Here is a 17,039-nt window from a genome sequence, read left to right as displayed (position 1 = left end):
CTTTTTTATCGGGTATGTTTCTTATCAAACGGAAAATGCAAATGTGATCGCACACTACATCCAGCACTCTGCCCTGCCTCCATGCTGGATGAGACATTGGTTTATATTTTGGTCAAAGCGTAATAAGCCACTCACCGCGTCAAGGTCGTCTCATTTGAGTGGTCCCTAACACTTGTTCCTACCTGTTTATGGGCCATGACAGCCACACAAAGTCCAGGGAATGCAGGTCAGCGTGCAAGCCAAGCACACTCTGCTTTTAACCCCGTCCGGTGCCATTACAGCTTTCATCAGATCCAGGGATGCAAGTACCAACATGCACGCTGAGCCCACCATATACTTCTCCTGGAGCCAAATGGCTAATGGTAGGTTCTATATAAGCAGACTCAGTACACCAATGTCTCATCCAGCATGGAGGCAGGGCAGAGTGCTGGATGTAGTGTGCGATCACATTTGCATTTTCCGTTTGTATATGTATTTCGCCATAGTGATATGCACCTACATACGGGTTTTGCTGACTCAGCCCCCCACAATGTTTCTTATCAAGCAAGTTTTGAAGGGATATCGCAAGGCCAATTTTAACATGGGTATGAGACATCCTATTTCTTTGGATTTATTAGAAAAGATTTTAAAGGGTTTCTGTCACCCCATTATACACATATACATATACACACTATTTGACAGATATATACAGATATTTATATATGTGTCATATATAAGCATCTGTATATTTGAGTAGGGCTTATTATTCATATTCGTTGGTGGTATAGTGTTAATAATTGTACTTTTGATAACAATTATTTATTGTTTTTTATGACCATTTCGTTGGTGGTTTTTGTGGCAGCATGCTTATTACATACATACTTACCTGATTCGAGCATCCAGCGACGTCATCCAGACTCTCCGCCTCCTTCCAGCGATGCCGGCGTCTTCTCTTCCGGGTGTATGCGATGACGTCATCGACGCAGGCGCATTGAGGATGGAGCGGTCGAGCGAGCGGCCGCCTCTCAGTGCGCCTGCGCCGATTGAAGACAGGTACGGCGCAGGCGCGAGATTTCAAATTCTTACAGCGCCAGCAGAGAACGATTCCCTTCCCTGGCCCTGTCAATCAGCATGCCGAGGGGGCGTTATTACGATCGGAGGATGCGGCTGCTACCAGCAAGTAGCCGCCCTACTTGCTGGTAGCAAGGTAATTAGCATATTTTAAAAATCGATTTTTAGCAAATTCTACTGAACCAAAATAATTGATTTGCTTATGTATCATGAGATCGCACTATAGGGATTATTAGTAAAGAAAAAAAAAAAAAACGGTTTAATGGGGTGACAGAAACCCTTTAAGTGTTCTTCCAAATGTTGCAAAGGATCATTTTTGAGATTTTGTTTAGGACAGCTTTTATCCTAGCTTTCTTTGGGGCGTTTAGGATCGGTGAACTGGTAGCCAATTCTAAAAAATCCGGGTTTAGCCTTGTTTCAGATGTGATGGTTGTTGGGATATGGTGAAAATCTAAATCAGACGTTCGAAAATTAATCATTTGGGTCATGGGCAATTTATTTCTTTGAACAGCTGGTCAAATTCTTTTGTGTCCAGTCAGAGCTGTTATAGCTTGGCTACAATTAATATCTGATGATCAAGGAGATTTACCAAGATTTCTATTTAATTACTTGCTCAAAAAATGTAAGGGTTTTGCAAATGAGTCCTCTCCAGATATCCTCCCATTCTTTCCGAAATGGGTGCGGCTACTGAAGCAGCTGGAATGGGATTGGAGGATTCAATCCTTAAAAGAATAGGTTGCTGGTCTTCTAATAGATTTAAATTATACGTCAGACCAGATTTATTGGTGGATTGATTTTCTTATGTTTTTCAGGTGTCCAATTAATATGGGTTATTGGACATTCCTTTGTTTATTGGGCTCAGAAGAGAGCCAGGAAGAGACATTACTCTGAACTGAACTTATCCTTTGAGTCCAATAAAATGCATATACACTGTCTGTCCAAAAAAAGTCTCCACCAAAAAAGTCACACACTCTAATATTTCGTTGGACCGCCTTTAGCTTTGCTTACAGCACCCATTCGTTGTGGCATTGTTTCGATAAACTTCTGCAATGTCACAAGATTTATTTCCATCCAGTGTTGCATTAATTTTTAACCAAGATTTTGCATTGATGGTAGAGTCTGACTGCTGCGCAAAGCCTTCTCCAGCACATTCCAAAGATTCTCAATGGGGTTAAGGTCTGGACTCTGTGGTGGCCAATCCATGTGTGAAAATGATGTCTCATGCTCCCTGAACCACTCTTTCACTATTTGAGCCCGATGAATCCTGGCACTGTCATCTTGGAATATGCCCGTGCCATCAGGGAAGAAAAAATCCATTGATGGAATAACCTGGTCATTCAGTATGTTCAGGTAGTCAGCTGACCTCATTTTTGGAGCACATACTGTTGCTGAACCTAGACCTGACCAGCTGCAGCAACCCCAGATCATAGCACTGCCCCCACAGGCTTGTACAGTAGGCACTAGGCATGATGGGTGCATCACTTTATCTGCCTCTCTTCTTACCCTGATCGGCCCATCACTCTGGAACAGAGTAAATCTGGACTCATCAGACCACATGACCTTCTTCCATTGCTCCAGAGTCCAATCTTTATGCTCCCTAGCAAATTATAGCCTTTTTTTCTGGTTTACCTCACTGATTAGTGGTTTTCTTACGGCTACACAGCTGTTCAGTCCCAATCCCTTGAGTTCCCATCGCATTGTGCGTGTGGAAATGCTCTTACTTTCACTATTAAACATAGCCCTGAGTTCTACAGTTTTTTTTTTTTTCTTCGATTTTGATTTCATCAAACGTTTAAGTGATCACCGATCACGATCATTCAGGATTTTTTTTTTTCCCACTATCCTTCCAGTTTTTAATAATGCCTTGGACAGTTCTTAACCCAATTTTAGTAGTTTATGAAATCACCTTAAATGTGTTCTCTGCTTGATGCATGCCAATGATTTGACCCTTCTCAAACAGACTAACATCTTTTCCTCGACCACGAGATATCTTTCAACATGGTTGTTTAAGAAATAAGAAGCAACTCTTTGCACCAGTTGGGGTTATATAACTTATTGCCAGCTAAAAGATAATCGCCCATGCAGTAATTATCCAATAGGAGGCTCATAACTATTTGCTTAGTTAAATCCAGGTGGTGACTTTTTTTTTTTTTTTTTTTTTTTTTTGGGGACAGGCAGTGTATTTAGGTTTGGGGTCAGGGGTTTAAAATGGAAGGATCTCTTAAATGAGGTTAAGAAGCTGGTGCTTAGATGGCCTTTGCCGCATTTGTTAATTACTCATGCTGGTGGAAATGACATGGGTAGGGTTAAGACTTTAGATATGTTATGGAGAATGAAAAGAAACATGTCCCTGTTAAAGTGTTAGTTTCCAGATACTGTTCTGTTTTTTTCTGAAATTGTGCAGAGGCTGATGTGGTCCTCTGAGGAGGGCCTGTTATTTGAGAAAATTAGAAAGAGATTAAATGGGGCCATGTTTAAATTTATGCCAGTTCTAGGAGGTCTTAGTTATAGACACATTGACCTTTTGAAGGTTCGTTCCTGGATTGTATAGATCTGACAATGTACCTGTCTGATATTGGGTTGGATATTTTTAATTTAGGCTTGCAAAATGCCCTGGAGAAGTGTCTGTTGCTTTTTTGGGGGGAGGGCCATACTTCTGTAGAGTCATGGCTTGTGGGATATTGTCGCCCAGCTAATGCTGGGTGGACTTATTGGTCGATATTTTATTGGTTAATTAATTTATTTAATTTGGGTAACCTCCGAATAAAGCAACACTGCCTATTGTATCCAAAAGTTTAAATGTATGGTTTCTTATTTATTATTTCTATTTGAGGAATTGTGACCTGTTACCATGTGAGGGCCCCCGAGAGCAGATGGCTTGGGGGACACATGGTGACACGGTCACTTGGTTTGGGTTATCTTGTATTGGTGGTTTTATTGTTTTGGTGTATGTGGTGGTGGACCCCCCTCCCCCTCTTGTTGTTTTCTACAGGACTTACCTGGGGTAAAATCCGGTTTCAGGTGCTTCTGCCCGGCGACAAGTTCTCTTGGGTCAGCTGTTGATTGGTCCAGTTGTTCAGCAGCGGGAAGAAGATCTTCAGCTGATTGGATAAAGCCTTCACTGCGGGAAGCCAGTGGGTTTAAAAGAAAGGACATTGCCATTAGCTACCTGCAGTGTTAAGAAGACCTGGACCAGCACCCTGCCCACCCTCCCTTTTTATATAGTCGTGTTTCTCTTATTAGGGGGATATTGTCACCCAGGTGGACTTATTGGTCGATATTTTATTGGTTAAATTATTTATTGATGGTTATTGATTTATTCAGGGCTCGACAAATCCCGGGCGCCAGGTCGCCATGGCGACCAGGAATTTGGTCCTGGCGCTTGGGTATTTGTCAGCCCGTTTTCAAAGATGCGCTCTGGGCGCGCACCATGGTTTTCTGAGCGGCACAGTGGAGGAGAGGAGTCCCTCCCTCCCCACTGTGCGCGGCTGCCGCTGGCCACTAAGAACAGAGGAGGAGGGGAGGGACTGTGGCCACTGCGCCACCAATGAATGTGCCGGCCATATCCCGGCCCCTATGACTGCACGCTGTGATCCGCGCGATTAACTCCTCAGTTGAGGGGTTATTCGCGCGGATCACAGCGTCCTGTCAGAGGTCGGGTGCCGGGTTCTTCAGTCTCGACTCTCTGCATTGGTGGCAGTGGGCAGTTCCGATCGGAGTCCCAGCAGTGTAATGCTGGGGCTCCGATCGGTTACCATGGCAGCCAGGAGTCACGCTACTGAAGTCCTGGCTGCGATGGTATGTTACTGAGCAGCATTATACTCGCGTGCGCCGAGGCCGCCGGGCGCTCCTTCATCTGTCTGTGCGGCTCATTGCTAATGCTTATAGCATTAGCAATGCGCCGCACAGATCTATGAGAAGAAGGAGCTCCCGGCGATCACGGCGCACGTGAGTATAATGCTGCTTACTAACATACCATCGCAGCCAGGACTTCAGTAGCGTCCTGGCTGCCATGATAACCGATCGGAGCCCCAGCATTACACTGCTGGGACTCCGATCGGAACTGCCCACTGCCACCAATGATAGGAGGAGGGGGACCCTGTGGCCACTGCCACCAATGATTAATACTGGGGAGGGAGGCGGGGTGGGTTTGTTACCAGAGGGGGCTGATAAGAGGGTGGGGGGGGGGGAGGGGCTGATGAGAGGGAGGCTGGAGGGGCTGATGAGAGGGAGGCTGGAGGGGCTGATGAGAGGGAGACTGGAGGGGCTGATCAGAGGCTGGCTGCCATGGTCAGCTCCCTGCTGTGTGTACTATGCGCAGGGCAGCAGGGAGAGTGTAAAGTCCTATTCACCCTAATAGAGCTCTATTAGGGTGAATATGACAAGAAGGCTAATAGTTAATAAATAAAGTAAAAAAAAAAAAAAGTTTAAACACCCCCCCCCCCCCCCCCCAAATATAGAAAACAATATATTGCGATATACATGCTTAAAATTATATCGCAATATAGATTTTATGACGCGGCTCCGCCTGGCTCCTAACTTTTTTAGCTGGCTCCTAGATTCCAAGGAAATTTGTCAAGCCCTGGATTTATTAAATATTTATTTCATTTGGGTAACCCTGAATAAAGCAACATGGCCTATTTTTTATCGTGAAGTGTGTGTGTGTGTGTGGTTTCTTATTTAATATTTCTATTTGAGGAATTGTGACCTATGTTACCATGTCAGTCACATATTATTGTGGTGCACCTTTTGCAGTGATCACTAGTGTAATGCATTACAAGTTCAGTCAAAGGAAATGAAAGAAAAAATATTTGGTATAAAAACTCAGGAACTGTCTGTTTTGGTAACTACTTGCATTCCCCATGTAATAACAATTCTGGAGCATCTATTGTTATGGCTCTGTGTTGTACCATTCCTGTTATTTCTACTGGAAGCTTATGAATGAATTACCAGCATTCCTGTAAGATTATACAATATTTGTATTGTTACGTGGTCATTTTTTCTTTTCCTCTGTAATCAGAACATATTACAATATTAATATAAGGTTTTAACTGGTGCTTCGGTGCACCTTTATGATACTGCTCTACAGTGGGATTTTTATTGAATTTCTTTTATTTTTCTAGATAATGGACCTTGCTTGGGACATAGGAAGCCTAATCAGCCGTATCAGTGGATATCCTATCAAGAGGTAATACCTGCTTCTGGCAAATGTTGGTGGCTTATCTTCCCTGAGAACACAATGAATCTCTGCCCCAGCATTTGTCTGGAGACCTGCATATACACTGGGTGGTTAGTGCCATATGCTGATCTTAAAGGGCTTTTAATATTGATGACCTATCCTCAGTATAGGTCATCATTATCAGTTTGGCAGGGGTGCTGGGTGTCAATCGGCTCTGAGGAGGCCGCGCGTGCAGTCTCCCGTCTCCCGTCTCTCTTCCGGCTGCTGCTGTCTATGGCAAACCATCAGCAAACAGGAAGAGATGGCACGTGCACACTGTGCGCGGCATCTCCTCATACAGCTGATCTGACACCCCTGCCGATCTAATATTGATGACCAGACAACCCCTTTAATCTAATGTGTGTGTGTGTGTGTGTGTGTGTGTGTGTGTGTGTGTGTGGTCAGTTTCAGTCTCATTAATCGCAGAGGGTCTCATTTATTATCCATGTGACAGAAAATGGTGCAAATAAGTCAGGATATGACACTCACACTTGCATCTCAGCTTCATTGACATGACTGAGGCTCAGCTGCAATGCTGTACACAACCTGAGGTCAAATGTGGCGCTGTTTTTGGAAGAAAGTAGCCATGTTTCTAATTCTGCACAGTCCATTTTAGGCGTCGGATTTGTAGTGTCTTAGAATATTCACCCAAGCGTGCGATATTTGGAAGAGTGGTAGTGATCTTCCATATGGCAACCAGCATCCTGCATACCAATAACATGGAAAGGCTGAGTGAATCAGCTAGGGGAGAGTGTCTGTTCAGTGGCGGCTGGACTGCTGGGGCCCGCTTTCCCCTATTTCAATGGAGAAGCTGACTTGCATGTGCCCTGATGCTCTGTTTAGTTCTATGAGAGAGAGAGAACACACACGAGAGAGAGAGAGAGAACACACACGAGAGAGAGAGAGAGAGAGAGAGAGAGAGAACACGCACACGAGAGAGAGAGAACACACTGCTGGGGGCCCCAGTGGTCGGACCCCCACCAATTAAACATTTTATCCCCTATCCTGTGAATAAGCTGTTGTAATGGTACAACCCATTAAAATTTGATGGCCACATAATGCTCGACAACCAACAGTCGTGCTTTTTTTTTTTTTTTTTTGCGTACTTCATACCAACTGTATATTTTTTACTTTTTTTTTTTTTTTTTTTTCCTTCTCATCCAGGTGTCAGATCGGGCCGAGTATGTGGGCTCTGCCTTGCTGCATCGGGGCTGTAAACCAAATTCTGAACAATTTATTGGCATTTTTGCACAAAACAGGCCGGAGGTACGTTTTCAATAGAATTTGCTTTCTTGTGATGTTTGTAGTAGTATTTGGGGGTTACTGTGCAAGTGGTGAGGAATGTAACGGTTCACTTGACCGAATAAACTGCACTGTAGTGTAACAAATGCACACTCTATGCTGTTTATTTTTATTGAATGTTATAACTTGGGGTGTGTATTTTATGTGAAAAAATATATATATATAATTACATTTTTCTCTTTTTTTTTTTTTGCATTTGAATGTATGAAGCCAATGTTGTATATAACGTGCAACCCATGGCTTAATAAAGTTACTGAAAGTTGTCAAGTCTTCTTCTCTTGCCAGTGTTGTGAGTGACTGAATGTATGAATCTTCTCTTTACAGTGGATAATCACAGAACTGAGCTGCTACACCTACTCCATGGTGGCTGTGCCACTCTATGATACTCTTGGAGCTGAAGCGATTACCTACATCATAAACAAAGGTACTTGAATATCTAGATTATCAGGTTTATGCTTGGTTTGTACTACGTTTTTAGAGGCTTTATATTTGTTAATTCAAATCTCAAATGTACCACTGACAATATGGTTATAATGCTGAAATCTGTCTGACACTTTGGCTCCTTCACCCATTGACTAAAGGTGGCCATACACATTAGACAGAAGTTGGATGATGGACGGAACAATCATTTCACAGACATGGCCATACACATTTTAGTCCATATTGGCCGTTACACTTGTTTAAACTGCCTGTATTCAGTGAAACCAGGCAATGGATGAAAGATCTTTTTGGAAACATTCGTTCAAGGAAAAATCTTTCACGGAAAATTTTTCTTTGAACGGAAGATCTTTCTTCCAACTATCAGACAAAAATACTGACTTCTTTCAGACAACAGTCTTTCATCAGTCTACTAAACAACCATTTGTTAAATTTCAACCAACAAATGTTCTTTTTGGTTAAAATAGTCCATTTTGATTAACTTTAGACTAATGTATGGCCAGCCTCTGTACGTGTTGAACTGCATTATGGATGTGGCTTTGAGAGGAATATAAAAAATCCTCTATATATTTTTGGCTTGAGAGTTGAACTCAAGAAAATGATAAACCTATTTGTGCATTTCACTACTTCTAGCGGAGATTACTTTTGTGTTCTGTGACAACACTGAAAAGGCAAAGTTACTACTGGGCAATGTGGAAAGTGGAGACACCCCCAACCTGCGTACTATAGTGCTTATGGAACCCTTTGATGAAGATCTTGTGGAAAGAGGCAAGAAGTACGGTGTTGAAATTATCAGCCTGAGAGACTTGGAGGTCAGTATAGATGAACTTACTCTTGATTAATATTCATGTGCTCACAATGGCGGCTCTGCTAGTCTTGATGCTGCAACTAGAGTAGTGGTAAACGCTCGCGCAACACCTGTATCGCTGATCTGTCATGGCTGCCCTTACACAGAGCAGTGCAGTGTAACAAGACTTTGCCCCTCTGACTCTGCAAAGCCAGGCATGATGAGAAATGTAGGATATATTTGGAAAACCATACATGAGGGGGAAGAGGGAATCAAGATGGCAGACGGCACACAAATTGCACATCAAATTAAATGGATATAAAGCCTCTATCATATTTATTAATTGCTTATCTTGCACTGTATAGTCAAAGAGAAAAATATTCTAGGAAATTGTGTCAACTAGATTGAAAAAGGAGTATGTTGACAGTCTTTTCTAGATCACATAGGCTTTCTGGAGGGTAGACTCCCCCCCCACTCTAGCTACTCGGGGTTGTTCACTAGCCTTAGGCTACTTTCACACTTGCGGCAGAGTGATCCGGCAAGCAGTTCAGTCGCCAAAACTGCCTGCCGGATACGGCAAAACGTATGCCAACTGATGGCATTTTGATGAGGATCCTGATCAGTCAGAAAAATGCATTGAAATGCCAGATCAGTCTTTCCGGTGTCATCCGGCAAAACGGATCCGGCATTTATTTATTTTTTCACTTTTTTTTTTTTTTTCGGTCTGAGCATGCCGGCATTCAGGCAAGTCTTCAGTTTTTTTGGCCGGAGATAAAACCGTGGCATGCTGCGGTTTTATATTTTGCCTGATCAGTCGAAAAGACTGAACTGTAGACATCCTGATGCATCCTGAACGGATTGCTCTCCATTCAGAATGCATGGGGATGTACCTGATCAGTTATTTTCCGGCATTGAGCCCTTTTGACGGAACTCAGTGCCGGAAAAGAAACTCTAGTGTGAAAGTACCCGATGTGTTTTTTGAGTTTTGCAAGTCAGTAGTTTTGTTAGAAGCTGTCTGCATGGGGTCACCTGGAAAACTTTGGGCGTGTGCTTTAAATGGTGTCCTTAAGCATACAAGGTCTGAGACATCGTCCCCTAGCAAGATCTACAGTTTCTTTAGGCCATCATGGTCATGGTACTTGTTGCATTCTGGTCTAAAAAATTAACTAGGGATCTCCCCGATTGTGAGGTCCAAGCCCTACTTGATGCCACATTAAAAATTCATAAGCATTCAAATCAGCAGCTTGTTATCTTTGTTGGGTTGTGCCTTTCCTACGTCACTCTCTCTTTGCCTTATAGGGGATAAACCCTTTTGGATTACTTACGCTAGGTTCAAATTGGCGCAATCCATACTTTTAGCTGCCAGAATCCGCATCGCCTTCAAATGGCGATCTCCCTCACTGAGCTACCAGGCGGTTCTCGATAGGATCAATAGAATCTTCTTATACGAGCGGCTCACAGCAATTCGTTTGGACACATTTACTGTTTTTGAAAAAGTATGGGAGCCCTGGCTGTCCTCCTCTTACTCCTCTGACTTTACTCACTGCATTGCTTTATAGATTGGTACTCTCTCGTATAATGGATTGGAATATGTATTCTATGGGTTATGTGACCCCCCCCCATTGCTGTCCCACGCTTCCGATATACTGATTGCTATATAGATCATGCTAGGAATATCCCCCAATATTACTACCACTATTTGTTTTGTTATTTATTCTTTACTCTGTAATGACTTTTATTATGTTAATTTCTCAATAAACAAGCCTTTGAAACGAACAAAAAATTCATAAGCATAGGGGCTCATGTACACGACCGTACATATTTTGCGGTCCGCACAAAATACACATGACATCTGTGTGCATTTTCCGTGTTTTGCGTAACTGAACATCTGGCCCCTAATAATACAGTACTATCCTTGTCCGTAATGCAGACAATTAATAGGACAGGTTCTATTTTTAAACTAAATGCACACGGAATAACTCCCATTCTTTTTGCAGACCCATTGAAATGAATGGTTCCGTTTACCATCCGCAAAAAAATAAAACCGGGACGGACACAGAATACGTTCATGTGCATGAGCCCTAACCCAGTTAGTAGCTACACAGAAATGGCAGTCCTTAATATTCCATCCAGCTTATATTACTCCATGTGTCTAATATAAAAAATCTCCAGGAGACTCCCTTTTGTTGCGCTGAATGTAGTGAGATGAATATGGATATTTTTCACCATACTTGGGGATGCCCTAGAGCAGGGGTGGCCAACCCGTGGCTCTTGAGCCACATGCGGCTCTTTGCTTCTTTAAGTGTGGCTCTAGCTGTGGAGCAGGGAAGCAGTCAGGGCGGGCGCCGGCTCACTCTCCACCCCATGCTCAGATCTCTTTTCCTGATCGGGCACTGTTGCTACTTTGCAGCTCCAGCTCACTCTCCACTACGTCCTGATGCACACAGTGTGAGAACGTAGTACGTGGAGACACGCACTATGACCTGACGTTGTGCTCATCAGGTCACAGTGGAGAGCATGTCAGACCTGCAGAGTAGCAGGTGCCCGAGCAGGAGCCCAGTGCCTGATCAGGAGAGGGAAGAGATATATTTTTTTAAAATTATAGAACTGAGCATGGGGGTCTGATGTAAGCATAGGAGGTTCTGATCTGAGCATGGGGCAATAGGGGTGTCCTGATCTGGGCAATGGGGGGTCCTGATCTGAGCAATGGGGGTCTGATCTGAGTATGGGGGGTCTTGTTTGGCCATGGGTTGGTCAGGTCTGACCATGGGGGGTCAGATCTGAGAAGGGGGTAGATCTGAGCATGAGGGGTATCTGAGCATTGGGGGGGGGGGAGATCTGAGCACTGAAGGTCTGACACTGGGAGTCTGATTTGTGTTGTCTGATCTGAGCATTGGGGATCTTATTTTAGGTCAGATGAGGATTGGGGATCTGATTTAGGAGTCTGATCTGAGGTCTGAAAAAAAAAAATTTCTTTCTTTTTTTTTTCTCTGCTAATGAAAAATAAGAAATTTATTTTTATCAGCCCTCAGATGAAAAAATTTTTTTTTTCTTATTTTTGGTTGTTAAAACCTAGATGCATCTTGTAGGGTGAAAAATACAGTGACTCGTGTGTAAATGTATAGCTTGTGGCTCCTGGAGGTCATACGTTTTTTATTTTTTGGGCTCTTTGTGTCTGTAAGGTTGGCCACCCCTGCCCTAGAGTCTAGGATTTATGGCAGGATCTAAGATTACACTTGCAATCTACTTACCATATACAAATGGAGTCCAATAGGGATTCAGGTCTATCTTTCGTATCTTGCCAGATTCCCATGCTTCTACACAGAAGTAAAAAAAGCTATGGTCACCTGTAAAATAATTTTTCACCATTGGATCAACCCAGTGGTGCAACCTCTTTCAAAGTAAGATTGGTTATGTTTTTGTTCAGAGTGGACCACAGTGATGGCACTCCACCTGTGGTGAATGACTCCCAGCTTGCTCCATTCATTTCTATGGAGTTCTGAGAACGGCCAAGCCAGAGTACATCTTGGGAGTTGTAGTGTTACCACAGCCGGAGATAAATGCTCTTGCAGATAAAGAAAATCAGACAAAATGTTTTTTTGTTTTTGAAACCTGGTCCATGTTTGTTGCACATCTCTCGCTGGATCTTAGACTCAGTTGAAATCCCATTTTGAACGTACTTCATGATACCTGTTTGGGGTTCTTCATAAACGTACTCCAGCTTCTTAGCCAATGAACATCTAGTAGAGATTTAAAGGCATTACAGCACACATGACTGGGATGGATGAGAATTGAACATATTGACCTGCGGTGCTTATTTCCAATTTGTAGCGTGTCCATTTATAATGTAGATTTCCAAAATACATTTTTACCCTTTTTGTAATGCATAGGGTGAAATCCACATAAAAAATTCTGCTACCGAAAGTCTGGCTTGTGTGGCCTTTTGGATTATCACTCTTCTAATCATGAGAATTCATATCGTGCTTGACCCAGTTCTTGGCACGCTTGTATAGGGCTGAATTAATTTGTCTGTAAAACATTAGGAATATTTTGGGCTGACTAGGACTTTCACACTTATTATTATGTTACATACTAATCTCCTTTGTTCTCCTATCCAGGAAGAAGGAAAAAATCATCATGAGAAACCAAAGGTGGGTTGAGAGGTATACAGATTATATTTGTATAGAGGAATGTTTTCTGAAGATTTATTGATTTTGTTTCTTTGTAATTTACAAAGATGCTCTTCTTGGTCTCCAAAGTAAATATCATGTAGAAGTGGTTATTTGGAGGAGTATACAATTAAGCTCAGCTTGACATCCTAAGCGCACAGCTCTTCTGCATCAGTAGTCCCCCGCTGTTTACTAGCAGTGATGTGCCATAGCGGCATTTGACTGCGGCAGCCAGTCAGTGACCGTGACAGTACATATTGGCATCATTGCTGTGGCCACATGCTGGAGTGGCATGCCAATGCTACCAGTCTAAGCAAGGGCCAACAGGGGACCATGTGAGCATGGCACTGGTGTGACAGGGGGTTTAAAATGGTTGCTCCGTCCAGGACATTGATGGCATATTGCTAGGACATGCATTCAATGTCAGGTGTGAGTCCCACCTCTAGGACCTACTCCTATCTAGAACATGGGACCACCAAAGTGAAGGAGAGTGCACCGCATGCTGTCTACTCTCTAAGGAAGTTCCGAAAATAGCCAATCCATGCGCGGCATATCTTTTTTTTTTTTCTTTGTGTGTTGTAGTTTTTGTTTTTTAATTATGTGGATCCCATTCTGGAGAGAGGTATAGGTCCCAGCCACGGGACCCGCACCTTTCTGACATTGATGGTACATTTTTAGTGATATTTTGTCAATGTCCCAGGGGGATCAACCCCTTAAACGGCTAGTATTTTTGGAATCTCTTATACTAAATGAATTTCCATTCTTTTTAGCCTCCAAAACCAGAAGACCTGGCAGTAGTTTGCTTCACAAGTGGGACAACAGGTAACTCTTCATTCCAACATAATACAAATGCTTTCATATTGTCAAATATGTGATGGCTGTGTGGCCTTGTACAGAAAAAGATATGCGTACTCCTGAAGGCTGCATTCACTTGACTGTATTTTTGGTGGCTCATATGTGGACCCATTCATTTCTATGGGGCCACAATTAATGTGAACAGCACATGGATATAATATGTGTGCTTTCCACAGCCATGCAGCCGTTCTGCACATTATAGCACCTGTACTGATCTTGTCTGTTTCTCTAATAGGCCCTGCGGGATGCACACAGCTGTCTTTTGCAAAACTGATAGTCGCGTGAATGTAGCCTTAATGAAGACTTAGTTTTGACTAAGCTAGTTTTTTCACTTGAGTTTCCTGACAACAAAAATTTTGAGCTTGCCTACGCTTGGGCAGTGTACACTACCCACATGCTCAGATGCCAGAGTCCGCAGTGAGGGAATTGTGCATGCAACTTGCAAACTCTGTGTAATGTGATGCCTAGCTCTGATACTAAAGGTTTTGTGGAAATCTTTGCAAAACCCAGTGGCTGGCACCTTGAATGCTCCTTGATGGACGTTTGTTGGCAGGACCTGCAGAGGAATGTTGTGTAAATGTGCAGGACCTGCTTATACATCTACATAAATGAAGACCTTAAGAGGCTTTGTAGAGCGGGACAGGTGCTGGTGGCCTCTTGTACTGACTGTCAAGGCAGTAATAAATACATCCTCCAAACCCAATGACATGATGAGCAAAATCCTCCTGTGGTATTGTTTTCTGAGACTTTGGCATCCATGGGTTTATGCATCGCTAACGTCTAGGTATATGAGGGTTTAACTTGCATGTTCTTGCTCCATATATGACAATTCCAACTTGTATATTAATCTAGCTTTAGATGGCACAGTGGGTGACTGTTGGAGTGACATTTGGCAGATAAAGTGGAGGGGTTGGGAGAGCAGGAAAGTGTGTAGACTTGTATGTAGGGGTGCAAATAAGAGGATAAAAGCTATACTTTGTAGCCTCCAAGGTGGATGCCTATGACTACAACTATGCCCAGAGATTGAAGGCCAGCTCTGGAGTGCAAAGTGCTGTTCTAACAAATTACTTACTGTGTAGACTCTGAACAGAAAGTCATGAGCATATATAATGTTTTATTTATTGGATGAAGATGTACTTTAAGTGAAGTATTATACAGCACCAGTAAACTCCACCATGCATTAAACAGGAATATTGCACTTTTTTTGCCTTTAGATCACATGTAATGCATACGTCTTGTACTGTTCGGTGTCCTGTCCACATGAAACATGGTTTATGTAAATCAGTAATTTAAAAAAATGTTTTAATCCCCTTAATAGGAAATCCAAAGGGTGCGAAGCTTACTCATAAGAATATTGTGAGCAACAGCGCAGCTTTTCTTAAAGTGACAGAAGTAAGCATTCCAAGGTTTTTCTGTCCTGGGTGATATTAGGCATGACTGTGTATACTGTACTATAGCGAATGTGCTAACTAACGTTGTCTCTATTCTTGCATGCTTTTGAATTAAATCTACTGTCAACTTAAAGGAATATTCCCATCTTAAACATGTATAACTTATCCACAGGGTATGCCATAAATGTATGGTAGGGATATATAGAAAAATATGGATGGCCCAACTGGTTAGTATCATGCATTATCATTGAAAGGGGAAACTGTCACTTTGAAAATGCAGGCAGCCTGTTACAGAGCAGGGGGTGCTAAACAGATTGATATATACACTTTGTAAAACTTGTATACATTCGCATCTCTGCTCTTTTTGAGCACAGTTGTACACGGGGGGTGTCTTATCAGTGACTGACATCAGTCACTGAGAAGATGGCTTACATGGCTGCTACGCTCAGCAAAGATGTAAATGCATTTTCATGGCGACAGGTTATTGATCAGTGCAATGTCAGGAGTGACTTGCCGAATCGTTCTGTTACTGGTATGGTTGTAGGGCTTTTTGCAGAATAGAACCATTGTTGCCTGATAAACCTTAGTCAAAATCTCAAGATCTGCATCAAACAAACTTAAAACCCCTTTAAGTCTAAATATAATTACAAGAATATTAAAGGGAACCTGTCACCTCTACTATGCTACCCGCACTGAGCGTTTCTAAATGTTCATTTTGTTACCCTAAACATATAAATTACACTTTTAATTTCATTTGCAGACGAATTCAATAAGTATTATGCTTTTTTTTTTTTTTACTTCCTGCTTTTTATGCAAATTAACATAAGAGTCATATCTTACTTGTGTGACCAGAGAAGAGTCATATTTTCAAGCTCTGACTCATCTCAGGTTAATTTGCATATGTATCAAATAGTTTTTTTTACACAATAAAAGCACACAGAGCTATGGGGACTGGGTATTGCGGATGTGCTAGCGGCCATCTAGCAACCCATGTCCTTAGCTCTATACCCAAAATCCAGGTGACAGGTTCCCTTTAAGATGAATTGATACAGTAATGCTGGTATTTGTCCAATAGTAACCTGTAGCTGAAGATGCTACAGCAGATGAGTCGGCGGGGTACTCGTAGAGAAAAAGCCTAGTTGTTTGCATTAGTCATTCATTTATTATGGTCTCATCGTTACACTATTTTATGTGTAGAAGAGGTTACAGTCCCTTGATTTAACTCATCAGCTAGATTTTGGTATTGCTTCTTTCTACAGGGTGTGTTGTATATTGCCCACTATCCATTACTAGTTGGGCTTGTGCTTGGAACAACACATACATACAGATAGTTTAATAATGCCTATTACTATCAGCGCCAATGTCTGATAGTATAATATGCTTTAATTTAATTGCAGGTCTGCTTATCTACATCCTGTTGCTGCGCTTCCAAAATGGCTGCTAATAGAGGATCCCATTTCTCAGCGGCCTCTATTCAATTACACTGGGAATGGAGTGCATTACTTTCCCTGTCCATCACCAGTGTAAGGCCTCATGCACACGACTGTTCCGTTTTTGCGGATCCGCAAAAAACGGAAGCCGCATGTGTGCCTTCCGCAATTTGCAGAACGGGCGGCCCATTGATATAACTGCCTATTCTTGTCCGCACAACGGATGCTGTCCGCATCTTCTGCAGTCGCATTGAAGTGAATGGGTCTGCACCCAAGCCGCAAAAACTGCGGCTCGGATGCGGACCAGAACAGCGGTCGTGTGCATAAGGCCTAAGTGAATAAATGGAGGCCGCTGGTGAACAGAACCCTTGATAAGCAGCCATTTGTGACTGCAGTACC

At 42.7% G+C, this 17,039-nt stretch overlaps 1 protein-coding gene across 3 annotated transcripts in view; it reads left to right on the top strand.

The window, feature by feature from the left end:
- Positions 1-17,039, top strand: part of ACSL1 (acyl-CoA synthetase long chain family member 1) — a 94,712-nt gene that overhangs the window by 52,554 nt on the left and 25,119 nt on the right. For all 3 annotated transcript variants that reach the window (XM_040418729.1, XM_040418730.1, XM_040418728.1), the window contains exons 4-10: positions 6,174-6,238; positions 7,433-7,534; positions 7,895-7,994; positions 8,642-8,820; positions 12,914-12,946; positions 13,735-13,786; positions 15,138-15,211. In XM_040418729.1, coding sequence (XP_040274663.1) covers positions 6,174-6,238; positions 7,433-7,534; positions 7,895-7,994; positions 8,642-8,820; positions 12,914-12,946; positions 13,735-13,786; positions 15,138-15,211 — 605 coding nt within the window. The remainder of the gene's footprint in view (positions 1-6,173; positions 6,239-7,432; positions 7,535-7,894; positions 7,995-8,641; positions 8,821-12,913; positions 12,947-13,734; positions 13,787-15,137; positions 15,212-17,039) is intronic.

Source organism: Bufo bufo, chromosome 2 (genome assembly GCF_905171765.1).
Source record: "Bufo bufo chromosome 2, aBufBuf1.1, whole genome shotgun sequence".
Lineage (NCBI taxonomy): Eukaryota > Metazoa > Chordata > Amphibia > Anura > Bufonidae > Bufo > Bufo bufo.
Note: the sequence above shows the minus strand (reverse complement) of the source record. Positions and strands in the feature narration are given on the sequence as shown.